Here is a 19,409-nt window from a genome sequence, read left to right on the forward strand (position 1 = left end):
AGTGAAAAGGATTGTACTTAACATCACCATGGACGGACAACCCACCATTGATGCCCGCAAACCGCCTTGCACGTTCTTGAACTTGTTGTCTCATAATACTCTATTCTCCTGATCCCGCACGTCACAAGGTGGATCCATATGAATACCCTTACCTCGACCTCTTCTTGCTGCCATAGGTTCACCGAAATTACAATCCCTAGGCAGAGAACCAACAAAACTAAGCCAAAAACAGCAAACTCTAGGCTGATTTGGCAAATTTTAGCCTGAAATCAGTAAAATCTTGGTGGTAAATTCTAAACTTTATTTTTGAATAAAACCTTGGCTCTGATACTAATTTGATTCAGGAAAATAGAGAAACGAAACAAAAAAATTCAAGAAACCATCAAAACATGCCACATTTGAGTGGATCTGGCTTTCTTTGCATAAAAAAGTGACCCCAAAACCGTACATAGGGCTTGCTGGCACTATTCACAGTTTGTTTTTACTGTTCACGCCCCAAAAAGTGTTAGAAATCCTAACAATCCAGGTCCTTTTATTACATGATGATTAAAAAAAGATCAAAACTACCCTTCACTTAAATGAAAATGTAAAAGATACCTAAACAGCCCATAACTTTAATTAAAATACTAGAAATAACTAGAAAACTATAAAAAAAGCAATAAACTAAAAAGGACAAAGTTTCTATGCGGCCAGCCCGTATATTGTAGAAATGCGGGCTTGGCAATAAATATATTTTTTAAACATAATTTGATCCTAATTTTTAGAGAATATATAATCTTAAACATGGAGATCATGAATATAAAAAAGGAAAACTAGAAATAATAATTATATTACAAAAATATTTGGACCATTAGTTCCACTTGTTTCTAGATGGACCACCTATTTGCATCCATCTTTAAGATGGATGCTTTATACTCTGGACCGCATATTGTAGAAATGTGGTCCAGCCCGCATGAAACAATTTTCCAACTAAAAATAATTCCTTCAAAACGTTGGCCTTCTCTTCATGGATCTCCTTGTGACCTTGGGATGTGGATCATCATAAAGGGGGTCATCAAAGGATGGATTGGGTGGGTCAAAAGGCTCATTAAAACTTTCTTGACTAGTCGAAGGACTGCCCGATGCATCAAGAGTTGGTCTTGCCATAGCACAATACCACTACGTTAGGCATGTACAAGCATCCAAGGTTCTGAGCATCACAAGACTAAAACTCGTACGCTATTTGGTTTCAAGGATGCGCTTGAATGGTTACGGTGCTATTTCTCACGTTCAATTACTATTGCTGAATTCCTAGAAAACTTCAAGCAATTAGAGTCCAACAAAATGCATGCAAGCATTGCAAAAGTTGTGTCTATGTAGTCCAAATTCCCTACTATTAAATATAATGTGATGTTCCTAGAACATCAAATTACTTTTCATATGTATCAGCATATATAAAAACATTACTGTAACATAAATTATAAAGTCAACAAAGTAATCTTAACATGGTTATGCATATCCAAGCAACAACACAATATCATGATTTATCGATCATAATATGCCATGCCTAGATATAGGGAAGATTTATTTTGTCCTTGAATAAATCTCCTCTTAATTCTCTTTGTGTAAACATGGAACTTTGTAGGACAATCGTAGTGTAGCTCATAGACCTGCATCTCTCTTTGAGATTGACACCTCTAATCCATCTCCTCTCATATTAAGCTTTATTTTATTTTTTTTCCCCTAGTAAATGACGAAACTCCTGACTCTTAAAGCTGAGGTGGCAACTCCCCACAACATCACCTCTGATCCAAAATCCTCCCAATCACAAACCTCTCCCTCAAAGTACGATCACCCGAAACATTTGGGGCTAAATGAACATAAAACAAAACTAAAGTTAGGAAATTCATCCTTAAACAGAAACCTCTCTTCCAAGTACTAAACAAAATAAGAGATATCTTAGCTCTAAGAACTTCATAAAGACCTTCAATAACCTGAATGTTCCCTACGATGCAGTGGGAAACGACGTTAAAATTGAGGGTGCCCAAGTTTGGGAGCTTACGAAAAAGGACCTAAACTTACAAGTATTCATTTCATCACCCCAAGCAATACACATATATTGTACAAACCCTCAACTCCATGCCTTCGATAACCCCAAAAACTCATAGGGATCTTTGGTCAGAACTCCCTAATCCCACTCCTAATATTAATACAAACCATGGCTAGCAGCGGGCAATTTTAATGCCCCTATCTTTGAGGATGAGAAATTGGGGGGTGCGGGGCAGCCTATCCCTAGAAAGTGCAGAATCCATCTTCAGTCTCTTAGATTTAGAGAAGTACTCCAAAGAATATTCATGGAGAAATAATCAAGTATGAAGGGCGCCCATTCATGAATAATTAATCTTGGTCTCAAGCAGATGACTCAAATGTTTCCATGATTCTCAAATTCCTACCCTTCCTAGACCAAATCTGGCTCACATCCCTGTCTCTGATCACAACTCTATCCAACTAAAAATCGAACAATTGAGTGGGGTCCAAAATCTTTCAGATTTTTCAACATATTGATTGCCCACAAAGACAGTTATGAAATTATAAAAAAATGTTGAGGTAAAAAATTTAAGAGTTGTGTTATATTTAGTGCCCAAACAGAACTTAAAAACACTAGAAAATCCTTTCAAAAGTTGAACTTTGAGACCACCAATTATGTTCAATACGTAGTAAGGAACGTAGAGAACAAATTAGATCAACTTGAGTCTCAACCGTTAAACCTTGAACATCGAAGATGAGGAAAGATAACTTAGAAGCAAGCATTCCAAAGCACCCACTAATAAGGTTTCCCTTTGGTATCAACAATAGGCAAAATTGGCTTACTCATGGTGACTCCTGCACAAAATTCTAATTCTCTACAACCATGACTAGGAGGTATTGTCCCACTATCCTAAAACCTAAGAAGCAAGATGGCTAAGTTACCGAGAATAAAGAGGAAATTGTAAAAAAGGCCATTGCTTTCTTCAGTAACATTCTGGGCGCTGAGCAATCTATTTCCATGTTATGTCAAATCCCTTTTAATCCAAAATCTGAAGAAAACTTTCACCTTTAAAGGGAGGTGACTTCCAAGGAAATCACCAAAACCCTCATGAGTCATAGCCTAAAAAATTCCCCTGGTCATGATGGTTTCTCACCCAAATTATTCCAAATTTCTGGCCCATCATTGGCCCTAAAATATCCAATGCAATCAAAGACACCTTTAAGAGACAGTCCATCATGCAAAACCTTGACAAACCTTCATCAACCTTATCCCAAGAAAAAAGGTCTTCCCTCCATGACCGATTTGAGATCTTTCAGCCTCCGCAATGTCATATACAAGGCGACTAGCAAATTATCGCCAATAGGTAGAAATTAGTTTTCAACCACATCATTAGCCTTAATCAAGATGTTTTCCTCCAAAAAAGGGACCATATCTAAGCAAAGTCATAATTGCTTGTGAAACCAGCCATGGCAAGGCAATAAACAAAAGAGAGAGCTCCTGCCTTAAAATTGACCTACATAAGGCCTTTGATTTATTGATAATTTCACATAACTTCAATTGGATTAAAATGTGTATCACCATTCCCAAGTACAACATTGTACTCAATGTGCCACTTTCGGTTCTTTTAAAGGTAAAAATGGGTTAAGACAAAGAGACCCACTCTCCCCATACCATCACCACTATATCATAATTATTATATTACCATCTCATTGAAACCATATGGTGTTTTCTGTTCTCCATTCATTTTCAAAAACCCAATACAATACCCGTCTCTTCTTTCCCAGTGAACATTCACAAGACAGCCCAAGGCAAAAAAACAGTTTGGCACATTTACTCAGGTAATTAAGATAATCACTTTGTTACACATCATGTTCTCAATATTATCATGTGCAATATGGAAGGAATCCCACATTGTACTGTGATTGTTCAAATTGACATTTTTTTGCTTCCTCTTAAGAATCAAGGTCCCATGTGCGATTAACCCTCAAAATTCCAATATATAACCCAGCAAACTGTTTGGAACCATCCATGCAAAATAGTGAACACTTTAATTGACTTTTTCAATTCAGAATTTCAGAGTATAGATGAAGAGTAAAAGCCAGACAATTACCTCTGTGATTGGAGCTTCTGAAGGATAAACTTGCGTTGCAGATAGGCATGATCCACATCAATGGGTTCCCTCAGTGAGGTTGTTAACCGAGGTAACTGAATCAACATTTTTTTTTAACTACTGGCTCTTCAATTGCAGTCAATGACCCGTTGATGAAGTCATGATAACTTTTTTCAGGCTACTGAAACTTAAATCCTGGTCAATTTCAATTCATTAAAATTAGTAAATTCTATTCAGTTTAAATTGAAAGTAAATTATGTTCAATTTAAATTGATAATAAATCATGCTCAACTGCACAGTTTCGAAATCGCAACCAAACTAGAGAAGTAAAATAATGAAAGCCAGATTCTGAAAAATCTCATACTGTATTTTAAGTTTGGACCTCAAAAACGGAGAGAATCAGTTTGCAATTAATTTGGCCTAAAAGAGATGAACCACCTCCACCAAAACCACAAAAATCAACAGCTGAAACTCATAATCCCCAATAAAATTTCAAATAACTTAATCAACCAAAAAATCAGCAAACAAACGGTTTATCTTAAATCCAATCCCTCTCCAACCTAAAACTGCATCAAAATCAGAGAAAACAGCAACTGCAACTCCAACAAACCCCTAAAGTTATCATCTCTCTCGTAAAATCTAATTTGGTCATGAGTTAATTTACCATGATATTGTTGCACGCAGGAACTGAACTTAGGAAGCCAAACGAATGAAAAACACTCTAGAATTCCTGGTTGGAGATAGAAAAACCCTAGACGATCAAGAGAGAGAGACGGAGCCCTAAAACAGTGGAGCCAAATCGGCATGCAAAATATGATGAAAACAAAAAGAAACATAAAAATATGGCGGTTGGCTTAATATTGTTTATGGCCCTGTTGGTAAGGTTGCCAATGGACTGGGTCTGTTCAGACACTATGCTGGACCAACTGTGCATTGGGTCTATGCCGTACAAAGCGCGAAAATCCAATTTTCAGGTCTATACTCCAAGTTCAAGGGTCCCATTTAGTGGCCCCAAACCGGGCCGAGCGCAAAACCCGTTGGCAGCCTTATGTCTTTCTTTTTTTATTTTTCTTTTACAAAAATACATGTATATTTGTTATAATTTTAGTTATTACAGCTCTACCGAATAGTTTTCGTTATTACCACTGTATCTGTTTTTTATGTCATTTTTTTGTTATTGAAGAACCGAATTCAAAGTGTTTTCGGTTAAATTTAAAATTTATAGTTGTTAAAAAACCAAAAATTTAAATTTTATTGCCTTCGAGAACCGAAAAATATTTTATCTCTTTTGGTGTATTTTCTCTACGTCTCTGATGTCATAGTTATTTGATAAAATCAAATCAAAGGGGAGCAACTAGTTTGAGTTGTTGGGTTTATGTGGCCTTATGAGTGTGTATTGAAATGCTTTTATTATAGTGAAACATAAATTTAGTGAGAGTGTGGACCCTCGAGGATCATACTAAACGAATAATGTTTGTTTATATCGGACTGTGCTTATCGATTTAGGGCAGTCGGTTGGAAAAACCAAAGTACCTGGGCATAAAGAATTAATCGATGAGGGTTTTGGGTTAGCCCTTGATGAAGTCGAAGCTTATGCCTAGATGAGAGAGTTAAGGGACTATGTGACCCTTATGTGTAATGGTAGGGCTACTGATACAGGGGCCAAAACCTCATACATATTCCATCACACAGCATGCATATCGATAGATCATTTGGGAAAGCCAGATATCCACCTTTTGGTGAAACGTATGTATGTGCGAGAGATACCCATATGCGTCATAGAGCTGTGGTCACATCAGGGCGTCGTGACCTTGACTCGTCTTTAAGGGAAAACCTGTAATCCACAAGGGAGGACCTGTAATTCACAGACTGAGATTACAACCTCTTGATTTATCGACTTAACTTTGATGACCCGCTAATGAACCCCTGCTTGGACTGTGGGTCATGGGAAATACTGGGTCAGTTCGATAAAGCTAGTGTGGTTTGTAGTCCACAGTTAAAGACGGAGTACCCCATTAATTGTGTGGAGTATCCCATTATTACATATTGAATTCCTAAAATCATATGGATCATTTTCCCATCATATTAATTTAATTGTGTTTATTTTATTATTGAAATTATTTTAGTTTTATTGTTTGAATTTTTATGAATCTCTCAATATTTTAATTATGATTTTTTAACTTATAAAAGTACAATTATTGATTTTACAAATTTATAAAAATTCAAATATATATTAATTTATTTTATTTAATTTTAAATTTTTTTATAAAATTATATGGGGGGCCAAAGTGCACATGGCCCCATCACGTGGCATGTGGGTGGGGGCCCACATGTGCCACAAAGGGGTGGCACGCCCCACCCCTTGGATTCTCTTGTTGCTTTGTGTTCAAGTTTGTTAAATATACTAACTTTGTTTTGTGGCATGTGGTCAAATCTTGAAAGGAAAATATTGACCTTTTTTTTTTGGTAGTATTTATTTATTTGATAATATTTGACATATCCTTATGAAATATGTGACATGGATCATGCAATTTTATGGAATGCATGATATTTATTTTATTTAAATATATTGATGGGAAAATAGTTTAAAAAAGGGGGATAATGGTTCAAGAACCTTCCATAATGTTGATAGCCCATCTATAGAATGGATGGCTCAGATCTCTCACCCCACAAGTCACCTTGATCAGTAGTGTAGATTCAATCTCATGAAAGAGGTAAATTATGAGAAAACCCTAAGAAACCCTAAACCTAAATATCTACTGTAAATAGGGGTGTTCTCCCCCCAATCTCTACACACCTCTCTTTCTCTACTATCTCTCTCCTAAAAAGACCTTAGGGGGCACGCCCCAACATAGATACTCTCTCTCTCTCTCATAATCTAATCTAAAGTTGGGAAAATTAAGGTTTTAGCCTAATTATTTTGGAGTTAAGGTTTTGTAGAGATTTTAAGGGGTGGTTACCTAGTTTGACCGAAATCAGCTATCCCGGTTCGAGATTGAAGCTAGACCACAGATCCCGCGCCATTGGATGTGGTGACTCGGTGTGGGGTGTAAAAAGTCTGGTTGAGGTAATCTCCGGCACCTTTTCTATTATTTGTTTGTTATTTTATTTTATTTTCTCAAGCACAGTATTAGGTTGTATGAATGACATCAAGTAGTTGAGATTTATTTTATTGATGTGTTATTTATTTTTTGAATTTCTATTGTTTGTAATAAGACCATATGTGAGTGATCTTATTTCCAAAATTATAAGGGTTGATTATTATTTTTAAGTAAAAAAAAATGTATTTCCCCTACAAAATATCATATAGGTATTTCTTTCATGAGCCCCTAAATTTAGGAAAAATCTTAGGGATTATGATATTAGAAGATTAGGAGAGATCTTGTGCCGTATTCTCTCTCTACCTCTTTGAAGTCATGGTTATCCCATAAAATCAAATCAAGGGAACCGTTAGTTTGAGCCCATGAAATTAGGAAAAATCTCAAGGATTATGAACTTACCCAAAAAAAAACCCTCGGTGAAGGAGAGAGAGGATATGCAGACCCACAAGAGAGAACAAAAATTAATGTTATTCAAAAACCGGAAATTTGCTCGTTTTTTGTTGCTGAACAACTGAAAATACTTTGAATTCGGTTGTTCAACAACCAAAAAATGATAAAGTTATCTTTTTTTAAAATTTCCGTTTTGACATGAAAAAGATAGACACGGTAGTAATAACAAAAACCATTCGGTAGAGCCATAATAACGAAAACTATAATAGATATGTATGTAATTGTCCCCTTTTTTTCAGTTGTTTTCCTAGAGTAATCGTTTGTTTTCCTAGAGTAATCGTCAAAAAGCGGTTGATAGTTGAGAATTACTGTTTGGTAAGTTGTATGTGAAAAATGGAGAAATCTCGAGCTAAGCTTGGGCAAATAGAGATTAAGAGGGGAGAAAAATCATGAGGTTAGAGAAATAAAAATAGGACAAAGGAGGTCTCACATTTCACCCCTTTTTTTGAGAAATATTGAGATGGTCTGCAGTTTTCCCAAAAATTGGGGGAAAACATGGAAAAGCATAGAAATGCTGGGCTCTGTTGTTACCCATTCTCAAGCAGGGGAATTGCGATAACTAAAAACTAGGTCCTTTATTTATTGTTTTCTCAATTACCAATCAAGGCCTAAGTTGAGGGAAATTTATCATTTTCACGAAATGCGTCGGGATACTATTTAATAATGAAAAATATATAATAAAATTATATTATTTATTTTTTAGCACAAGGATGTTACAATTATTATTAACAATTAGATGTGAAATCAGGCAGTTGAGCGTGTATGATTGATTGAGCATAAGGATAAAAATAAACTTTCTCAAATTATGTGATACACATCTTGTCATCTGTTTTCTCATATGATGGATGAAAATGAATTGTAACATATTTGTATGAAAAATAACTGGGCTTATGGTATGTATTTCTGTAAATTTAGCATTTTACTATTTAATTTCAAAATTCTATCAAAATTCGTGAGTTGGTACAGTTAAAAATGGTAAAATATTGAAAGAAGTGCTACTATTGATTTCTGATCATTCAATCTCAATCCAATATCCATTTATATGGGAGTGCTTTTGCATTGTTATTTCCACTTGAAAATGCTGTGTCTTAGGTTTTTACAGCCTTTTTTTAATGAATTTTTGTATGAAATACTTTGTCTTAGGTTTTTACAACTTTTTTCCATGGATTTTTGTATGCTATTTTTTGTGGCCTCTCTGTCCTCCAAGCAATAATTTTCTGTTTTTGAACTTTTTTTTTTTTTTTTAGTGATTGAATGAACTTTGAAGTTGATATTATTACTTTATTAGGGATAATTCTTTTTAAGCTTTTATGTAATTATTATGCTGATTTTCGAAATAGTAAAAACCCACCATGAAAGAGATTTGAAAATTTGAATCTATTGAAAGATACAGTAAATCATAGGCTCACATTTTGCTCATTTTGGGGCAGTTTGGTTGGTGTCCTCACCAGTCCCTAACAACACTGGGTTAACTATTGTTTTCCCTAGTACGAAGGGCGTCTGAAACATATTTGAATGTTGAAATCTACAGCCTTAAACGTGTTATGGACTTCCCATCCCATGATAAATTTGAAAAGCCTGACTTTTCGAAAATGTGACACTTTGGGTATTGTAAGCATGTTGGTTAGTGTTGCACTGTATATCTGTAAGTGTTGGAACATGTATTTATGTTTCAGGCTTCAGTATGTATATATTTATAATAATAATATTATAATGCTATCAAATAGATATGTTTTGAATATGGGGTGATTTTCGCACTCATGATTCCAATAGTATTTTGGTTATTTAAACTTTGTTATGTATTTGTCTTTGTGCATAGACATATATATGCAATACTAATATACTTGCCATCCTAATTATCATTTTCTACCAGCTCTTTTATGTATTTTTCCATAGCAATAGTGCTAGATTTCCATCTGGCAACATTTGATCAAAAAGCCCTAAAGGTGTGATTTCCATGGTCTTTCAGGGTCAAGTCTTGACAAAGTTCCACACTTAGAATGCGGATGAATGCATAGATAATCCACTTAGGTTTTTTATGTATTTGGAAATCATATGTATATCTGGTGTATACATGTCTTGATACATGTGAACCTTTTCTCCTCAAAGTTTAGGTTTTTTCCTTAATATTGAAAGATCAAATGTATTGGTGGAGATTATGCTTATTATACGAATAATTGTTGTGATACTATGAGAAGTTCAACTCTGCCATGATAATAACTTGGGGCTCAAAATATGGGTCAATTTGAGAAACTATCAGGTTTAGTAGTGTATTTCTGTCAAAACCAAGATCTTTTGTTTGAAAGATCATTTTCACTAATTATATTTGTGTGTGCCCCCTTAATATTGTGTATGCTAAGATTGGCAATATTTGTGGTGTAACCTGCTACTGCTAAAAAATATGATAAAATAAGAAATTGTTCATCTCTCATAGATAAATTGATAATTTTTCCATAATTCTCCTTCATTGTTCATTATCCCATTTCTTTCATACTTCCTTCTCATTAACAGTTAAACACCTCACCTCCCCCCTTGATTTTTGTTTTTCGAGATGCTTATTATTATTTTACATGACAGAATTCGGTGGGCACAACATTCGGATTGTGTATTTATTCTAAAATTTTAAACATAGTTAGCCAAGAGTGGTTTTCAAAGTGAGAGGTGCATAGGCCAACTTCTTTGGAATTAGAAGAAGTGTGCGTATAGAATGCTCTGGCAGGAGCATACTGTGCAACGAGTCACCGGACCCGAAGTCAGCTGACCTCCTAGACTCGAAAATGTAATGTGGGACCCGAATCCGGACCCGGACCTGGACCTGACAAAACCTGATTGGACCCGACCCAAAAATTAAAATATTTATGTATTTAGATATATTTTCACAAATTGAGAAATATGGGACTCAGACCCGACCGGACCCAGATCATAGATATAGTCCAAGTAATAGAAGCCCATGTCTCCTTGGGTCCCAACCCCCCCCCCCCCCCCCCCCCCCCCCCCCCCCCCCCCCCCTCCGGAAAGAATACCTAAAGTTAAAATGGTAAATCCTAGACCAATAACACGATAACTCCAATGATCTAATTGCTAGTAGTATTTGTGTCCAAAATTTGGACCAGGACCCGATCCACCGAGTCCAATTTTGGACCCATACCCAAACCCAGGTCGGGTCTAGCCATCTGGTCCGGGTCTATTGCCACCCTTATAACAAACAGTCACTTCTTGATTTCGCGTTATTTCCTACACGAATGGGTTTTAAAAAATGATAAACACAAATACGCAAATATGGTATTCCCTCATAGGCGCTCGGGCAAAAAAAGACGATAACATAAATTATATTCAGTGGTTCATCGAAACTGGCCCTTATGCAATTAGAATCTTAAATTTACAATATTTTATATAAAGTTGCAAGTAAGGTGTACCAAAAAAATCCAATAGAAATGAGTGCTTCCAAGTTGAATAACTTTCCAATTGATCATCTTGATCTCGAGATGTATGTTATAAATAATAAAAATAAAAATTTCAGGTTCTAAAAACAGTTTATCTAGTTACAAGTTACCTAGAGTGCTTATAGATATACTCAATCTGCACCATTTTTGGAATATTAAATGTTATAGTTAGAGCAAGACATGAATTTTCAAGCCATCATAAGGTTTCCGGTTCCATAATTACATCTTCAGACAAAATTTAGAAGTGTGTTTGATTTGTTTAAACTAAAATAGGCACCTTATATAAACCTCACCCTTAATAACCACTTCATCTTCGAGCACGAACTCAGGTAGGGATGAAATTCAACAAAACTCAGAGAGTTTGGAGAGAGAGAGAGAGATGGGAATACACAAAGGGGGACACTAAAACAGAGAGAGAGAGAGAGAGAGAGAGGAAGGGGTGGGAGACAAGAAGCATATTCCAGTTGTCCAACTTCCTGGATCTTTTGGTACCACAAGCCCAGTCATGGGCTAGGGTTTTGATTCTCAACTTGTGATGTATTTTATCTCTCACACTTTGACAGAGAGGAGCATAGTACTCATTTTATTATCTGGACTTTCTTCCTTTCCTAGTAATCTTTTTATTCTTTGCAAAAGGCATGCTTTTAAATTATTCCATGCAGAATGATTGAAGGTGGGTTCAGAGTTTGGAATATCTTGTAGTAGTACTAAATGATTGTGGGGTTTCAAGGAGGAGTGTAATAATAATAAACAAATGAAATTTAGGTTGTTAATGTGTGGGGTAAAGTTTTGGTGAGCCACCTATTCAAATGCTTTTGAATCCATAATTTTGACGGGTTGAGAATCTCGACTACCACGACTGTAAGTCATAAAAAATTAAAATTTAAACCCTTGCCTAGAGCATTTAAGCTATATATTGTATCTACTTTTGGGAAAGGGGTTGAGTTATGGTGGTAGTACCCATACATCTTAGTCACCACGTTGTCGTTTTTTCGTTCACACAGCCTCACTAACACTTTCAAAAAACTAATTTCTAAATTATTTGAAAAAATGGGTAGAGACTGTCTTCCCCACTGAATTACCCCAAAAAAAAAAGTATCTACTTTTGCCTTAACTGATGTATTATGGGGATGTACTGTTTCACCTCCTAAGTGGATAATGGAACTGCACGTTCCTCTCTAGCCTTAGTGTTAGGCTGGGCTAAATGGAATCGAAGAAAAATAAAGGAAAAAAATTAAGAAAAAATAATGAAAAATAAGGTAGAGCTGGGTCGGCCCTATCATGGATGGCCCAAGCCTAACCCACCCTAACCTCAAGTAGTGATGGCCCACCCTCAAGCCAAATTTTATAGCCCATGCCCTACTTTTTTAGGGTAGGGTCGGATTGGGCCACGCGGCCCATTCCCATCCTTATCATCTACCCTCCATCATTTTGAATAAATGGTGGAGAAATAGGTGAGCCATACAAATTACATGCAACATCTGTTCTTTAGGTGAATACCCCACATATGATTACGTAGAAATTGAGATTGGAGATACATAGCTGAGTTAGGCAGCAATGAGTGCATCACTGGATCAAATTTGAACCAATTGAAGGTGATGAAAGCATGGTACTCACACCTTGGTCCCCATTGTCTTTCCATCACTATTCGCTGTTAATGGACAATGATGATTCTGTTGACCTATTTTCTCTCTAAGGTCATTATTCTAGAGCAGTGTTTATAAACCGATAATCAGGCAATTTGGCCAAGTCGAGCTGGCCCAAAATGGTGAAAAAAAATAATAATAAATAATGTAATGAATCACCTAGGATATGGGAGATTTTGCAAGAAATTAGGTTGCTGATTGCATAATCACGGACTTCTAGGGTTGAGAATTTACCTGGTTTGGATCTGAAACTCGAATTTTAGACCCTATATGGATCCGGGTATGGATTCAAGATTTGGATCTGACGAGTTGCATTCGGATCCAAAATTTGGATATGACGAGTTGCTTTCGGATCCAAAATTTGGATCTAAATAGTAATTCGGATTGGATTTAGTACAGGTGGATCCGATCCAGATCCCACCCAATAATTAAAATATATTATATATACATACATATATAATACTTACTATTTTTTATTATATATTATTTTATAGATATAAAATATTTTTTTTGGATCCAATCGGGTCGAGATCTAGATATGCATCCCATGTATACTTTTGAGATCCGAATCCAAATCCTGATGGATCTAGATCCGATCCGACCCATTCTCTGCCCTAAGCTGTTCACTATAGTGAGCTGTCCAATTCTAGACATCTAGGGCTACAGGGCTATCCTTTAATTGGGGACCATTTAGAATGAAAGATCCCAAGTTCAAGCTTCACAAGTGATTTTTCAATACAAGTAGGCAAAAATTATCCAAATAAGGGAAGGTAAAAGGACTAACCAGCTCATATGGCATGTTGGGAAAACCTGTTCAAATAGTAATTCATGTCTTAATTGGGTACAAGGCTAGCAACAATACACATTGTGATTGGCACTTGGGAGTTCTAGTGGCAAAAGCCCGAACTTCTACAGTGTTGTTTCAGTTATTAGATTTGACAGAACTACAGCTTCCACATGCTCCGTCATGATGATGATCGTGATAGAGCATGTAGAAGTGTGTACTTCTTAAAAACGATGTGGAATGCCCCTAATATTTTGGGGGTATTTTGGCCCCCTTTTTTTTTTTTTACTATACTTTTTACATGTCTGTGTTGGTGATAACTATTGATTTACCAAAATTGTAGCTCAATACGATGTGCAATAAAAATAAAATAAAATAAAATTGAAATATTTAGACATATATTCAAAACTATAGATAGATTTGGAGATTTTAGTTTATTTATTTTATTATTTTACAAGGTTATATAGGAATGGAACATAACACGTACTGCTATGAAACCCAACTTTTATCGCCTTGACCCAAGCCCAATTCCTTATTTGGAGCTTTAAAGCACAAATTTCTACAATCCCCTTAGAATTCTAGACAAATCATTAAACACAGTATTTTACATATCCAAATACATATCTTCTAGTTTCTAGAGGCTCCAGACTTGCCCAAATTTCAAACTTCCATATGTCAAAATGCCCAATAGAAACTAAAAAGATTGGGAATGTTCATTCCACTTTTTCTTTTCCAAGTGCCATTTTCACTCTCCTATTTCATGGTAAGGATAAGATCGTTTTCAAGTGAAAGTTTCAAAGTTACAATGAAAGCTACGGATGCATGTTAAAAGTTGGGTAAGACGAGGGGAAAATAATTTTGCTCTATTTTCTCTAAAATTTTTGAGAAAGTTTCTTTTTCTAAAAAATTTCAGGTAATTTCTCTCTCTAAAATTTGATATAGCTTCTCCCTTTAAAATTTTAAAATGCTTTTCTTTTAAAAAAATTGATATAGTTTCTCTCTCTAAAAAGTTTCAATAGTTTTTCTATCAAATTTTTGATGTAGTTTATCTCTTTCTAAAATTTTACGATATTTTTTCTCTCTAAAAGTTAAATTTTGAGGTAGTTTCTCTCTCTAATTTGTGGGGATGTTTTGGCAAATTTAATTGTATTTAGTATAGTGGGCCACTCCTATGTGTGAAAATAGTATCATCATCAGTTGTATTATATATTGTATTCTCTCAGGCATACACGAAGTCATGTTTTGGATAAGCCAATATTTTTCATGATTTTGTGTACCCATGTTTTGGGCCTCTTTCTTGCTTACAGAAAACATGATTATTTGTCCAAAAAGGTTGCCAAACATATTTTTGTGCACAATACCCTTGATATACAAAACATGATCTTGGATACCCTAGGATCCAAACGAGCCACAAATAATAAATAAAATGAAGTGATATTTTACAACCTCAAACTTTTGGGTATTTTCGCAAAGGGTGTGTGGTTTGCATAAAGTTGCAACCTTAAACAATCAAAGTTACGCGTCCCTCCAAATTTTATTATAAGATGTAATTTAGGAGTCAAAACTTCTTAGGATGGCTTGAGAATCCATTTCATATCTAATTATAAAGTTTGTAAGCTTAAAAAATGGTCCAAATCAAGTAGATCGATAAACACATGTGAAAATCGATGGTTTGAACTATCGATTTGTCAAAAATCGATGGTTCAAATAACGTGTTGCAAGATGCATTATTTTTGGGACTCAAAATCTTTTTTTTTCATATTTATATATTTCGATGTCAAGATGATCATTTAGAAGATTTTCCAATATCAAAATAGTTTTTTCCCATGAATTCTTGATGTGCAACTTAATTCTATATTTTAAGGTTGCAAACTTATGTAAACTTTTTCCTTCAGAAAATGCTTTATAAACTTTTTCCTTCATAAACTTAATACAACCGTTGCATTGGATCATTCCTCATTTGTAATGGAAACGAATATTGTGAAAAATGAATTGTTATTTGGAGAGAAAGTGAGAGAGAGAGAGATATGGCTTTGAATTGCATCTACTCTTGCTTTTTGTGGTAAATATTCTCTAACTCAGCCGAAATTTTAGACCTTGACCTAGTTCAGTGGATTAATGAACAAGATGATTTCTTATCTTGTTTTGGATGATAACGCGGGTCCTAGACTATTGTCTTGAGGGTACGGTTTGTATTGAGCTGAGGCTCTAAACTATCAAAGTAGAGTGCACTTTCAAATAGTGTTAAGAAATACGGTTTCAATACTGGAAATATTTATGATAGCTTTAATATATATATTTTCATCTCTAATTATAAAATTTAAAGCTTCATAAATAGTATAGATCGAGCAGATCTATGAAAACTTGAAAATATTGAAAATTGACAGTACAAGGATGCAATACAATATGCACTATTTTCAAAACTTGAAATCCATTTTTTTTCTCAAATCCATGCATCTTGATGTCGAGATAATCAATTTGAAGATATTTGAGCATAAAAACAAGTGAAATTTTTTAGATGGGTTCTACTTTGATTGTTAAGAGCCTTGGCTCTCTATAAACTTTTCCTTTTCTTTATAACCTTTTATTTATTTTTTATTTATATATATATATATATATATATATATATATATATATATATATATTGAATAGTTTGTTTTACTATTTATAACCCTTCTATATATTTTACTATTTTTTAAAGTTATTCTTATATTTGATTAGGTCCCTCTAAATCCCCATCCCATAAACCCATATTTTTAATTTATTTATTTTTATGGACCACCAATTCAGACAGATTCATACCCGAAGTGGATCACCGGCCCAATAATATGGCACGGATTGGTTAGTGAACAATTCGCCCTAGCAATTCAAGTTTTAAAACACTGTTCGAACAATCAGAGCTGGATTTCTTAGCCAAAAAAATACAAAAAAACAAAAACCTAATTCAAAACTTGGGGCATTTTTGGAATAATTTATTTATTTTTTAAATAAAAAAAGAAGCACTTGAACACAACATATGAAATGTTGATAATATTTTTTTTATTTGAAAAATATTCCTTGAAGAAAGAAAAAGAAAATGAGTGATACATGGAATAAAAATGAGGTGTTTCATTTTAGCTGCCAAAATGTAGGGTTTGCTAAATAAAACATTTCGGCACAAGAATCCAGGTTTTTTCCCTTCACGAAAATTTCAACGAAATTTCGGATTTCACAAAATTTCGGCTCAGGAGGGACTCGGACACCGAGATTAATTTACATTGAAATTTAGTACGTTGTAATATGCAAAAAGTGACACTCTTTTACTCTCAACAAGACACGTTGTTTGTCTTTTTTGTGAGCGACGAGCCGTTAATCATGGTTTGGGTCCAAAAAAGAACAAAAAAGCAAAAGAAAACAAAAAGGCTAACATATGCCCCCTTTCCTTTCACAAATATCAAAGTAACCTTTTTTACCATTCAAAGTAGGCTGACATTTACAGTAGGGATCTCAACGGGCCCGGACACGACCTGGGACCCTAGCCGTAGACCCGATCCAACTTTGATATGGGTCCAAAAATTGGACTTGACAGGTAGGGTTCGGGTCTACGATTTAGACTTGAACACTTCTGGGTTTGGGTCTAAGTATGTGTCAGAGTTCTGTAATACTTTTGGGTCCCAATATATGAATAATTGAATATATTTAAATATAAATAAATACATTAGATACTTTAATTTTTGGGTCGGGTCTAATTGGGTCCAGGTCCGGCTAGACCTGGACCTCACTTGACCCAGCTGGTCCAACCCTAAAAAATTAGGCTTGGGTGACAAAATATCGCCTTAGGGCCGGGCTAGGGCTGGGGCCAAGTCTAGGGCTACAATAAGGTTGGCTTGGCCAACCAGCCCAATTTTTTATTTAGTTTTTTTCCTATATTTCTTTTAGTGTATCCAGCCAGCCCAGCCTAAATAAGGTTAGGACTGGGTCATGGCCTCTTGGGCTAAGGTTAGCTTGCCCTAGACCCGGCTCATTCCCAACCCTAACTAAAAAATGGAAAAAGTTTATATAAGGTGTCAACATTATATTATTAAAGTAAGGAAAACTTGAAAAATACATCAAAAAAGGTTGGTCCAATACTAAAAAACTCTCATATTGATAATCCCAACCTCAAAATGTATGAGTAAGAAAAAAAAGATGTCAAGTCATGAAAATAATGCATCTAATAATACATTACCTGAATTGTCTATTTTCAAATAATTTAGTTATTTATATATCTGCTCTGTGCATCATTTATTAAGCTTAAAATTTCAAAATTAGAGGTGACAATTGTTTTTGAAAAGGATACAAAAAGATGATTTACTTTTAGTACAAGCAGGTCACAATCACTCTCGTCATATTTCAAATCTTGTGGTTGTAAGAGTGTCATTGGCTTGACTCAATGCTCGAAAAAATAAATTCTTGAACTTCGTAACACCCTAAGCCATCTAATGAGTAGAAGTAATTGTGATCTTCTTGTAACAATAGTCTAGTAGTATACAATCCCATAGTTTTTTACGTGATCGCAAGGTTTGCCAGCATCAAAACCGGATCTTTCGGCATAGTTTTGAGGTGCACCATCGTTCAATAATACTTGACACCTTATACAAACCTCACCCATTAAAAGCCCATAAAAGTAATTTTATTCCTTGCCAAAACTCTCTCAATTTGGGTGATCCCGGATTACCATATAATAAGCTCATATTGTGGCTTTGCGCATTTTTATTATTTTGCAATGAGTAGGGTTTTTCCATTTACCGCTGCATTAATTTAAATAGGAAAAGTATATAAACAGACTATTTACTTTTGGTACAAGAAGGTCACAAATAACTTTGTTGGTCGGATTTCAAATCGAGTGGTTACAAAAATATCATTGACTAGACTCAGTTTAAAGAAAGTTATTATTGCACATCGCGATAAACCCTAAACCATATTATTTGACATCTAATGGCTATGAGTAATTGTGATAAATGATCTTATAGTAGACAATCCCATTAAAAAATATCCACATTTCAAATGCGTAAAAAGGAATTTGGATCCAAATATCCACATGTGGATAATCTCCATTGCCACACACAAATGAAGTGATTTTTAGACTTAAAAAGATGATCTATTTAATTTCTTCACAGCTTCATTGGCTATACATGACTTCAAAAATTGCATCCATGGATCAAATATATAAATGCATTTTCAGTGATTTAGGATAGATTATGAAACAAGCCCAAGATAGATGCGTTCGAAGTGGTGGGTGTTGGGATAGATTATGAGAATGAGCTCGAGACAAAGGTGGTCAGGGTGGCGATTGTCAGGACATGATATCCAGAGTTCTACCATCGGTAGGTTCTGAACCAACATTAAAAAAACAAACATAAGATTCAGAATAGATTGTACCTCTAAATCTATGATACGATAGCTCTAATAAGAGGTGATCAGGGTGGTAGATGCCACAACATAGAATCTAAGGTGCCATTCTTGACAACTCTCAAGGTAACATTCAATAATTAAAAAGTTTGGACTCACATGGGCAGATGTACAATAAACTTGTATTTTCAACATTGTTTGGGTAAAAACTACAATAATGCACAAAATTTAGGCTATTTTTGACCTAGGACCAGGCAAATTGTGCATGTTCCCACAACCATGAGTTTGATGCCAAATATTTGAATGCCTTTTTTTCTCTTGAGATCGTATACAATGAGACTAGGTCACAATTACTGACAACTATTCGATGTGAAATCTGATAGCTTAGGTGTATCACAAAGTTCAAGAAAATTTATTTTAAAGTTTGAGCATGGTTATTGGAATAAATGCATCTATCTAAATTCACATCCAATGATCAAGATTAATTGTGACCATCT

General features: G+C 35.0%; 1 protein-coding gene across 8 annotated transcripts in view; it reads right to left on the minus strand.

Moving 5' to 3' along the window:
- The window catches only part of LOC18428042 (U5 small nuclear ribonucleoprotein helicase), a 97,612-nt gene extending 92,517 nt beyond the window's left edge, over window positions 1–5,095 (minus strand). For 6 of the 8 annotated variants that reach the window (XM_088850276.1, XM_088850274.1, XM_088850272.1 and 3 more), the window contains exons 1-2: window positions 4,783–5,095; window positions 4,119–4,313 (exon numbers count right to left, since the gene is read on the minus strand). In XM_088850276.1, coding sequence (XP_088706402.1) covers window positions 4,119–4,225 — 107 coding nt within the window. In that variant the 5' untranslated portion in view covers window positions 4,226–4,313; window positions 4,783–5,095. The remainder of the gene's footprint in view (window positions 1–4,118; window positions 4,314–4,782) is intronic. The other 2 variants (XM_088850273.1, XM_088850271.1) reach the window with 1 other exon arrangement.
- Between the last annotated feature and the right edge of the window lie 14,314 nt (window positions 5,096–19,409).

This window comes from Amborella trichopoda, chromosome 10, assembly GCF_054954075.1.
Source record: "Amborella trichopoda isolate Santa Cruz 75 chromosome 10, AtrichopodaSantaCruz75HAP2 v2.0, whole genome shotgun sequence".
NCBI lineage: Eukaryota > Viridiplantae > Streptophyta > Magnoliopsida > Amborellales > Amborellaceae > Amborella > Amborella trichopoda.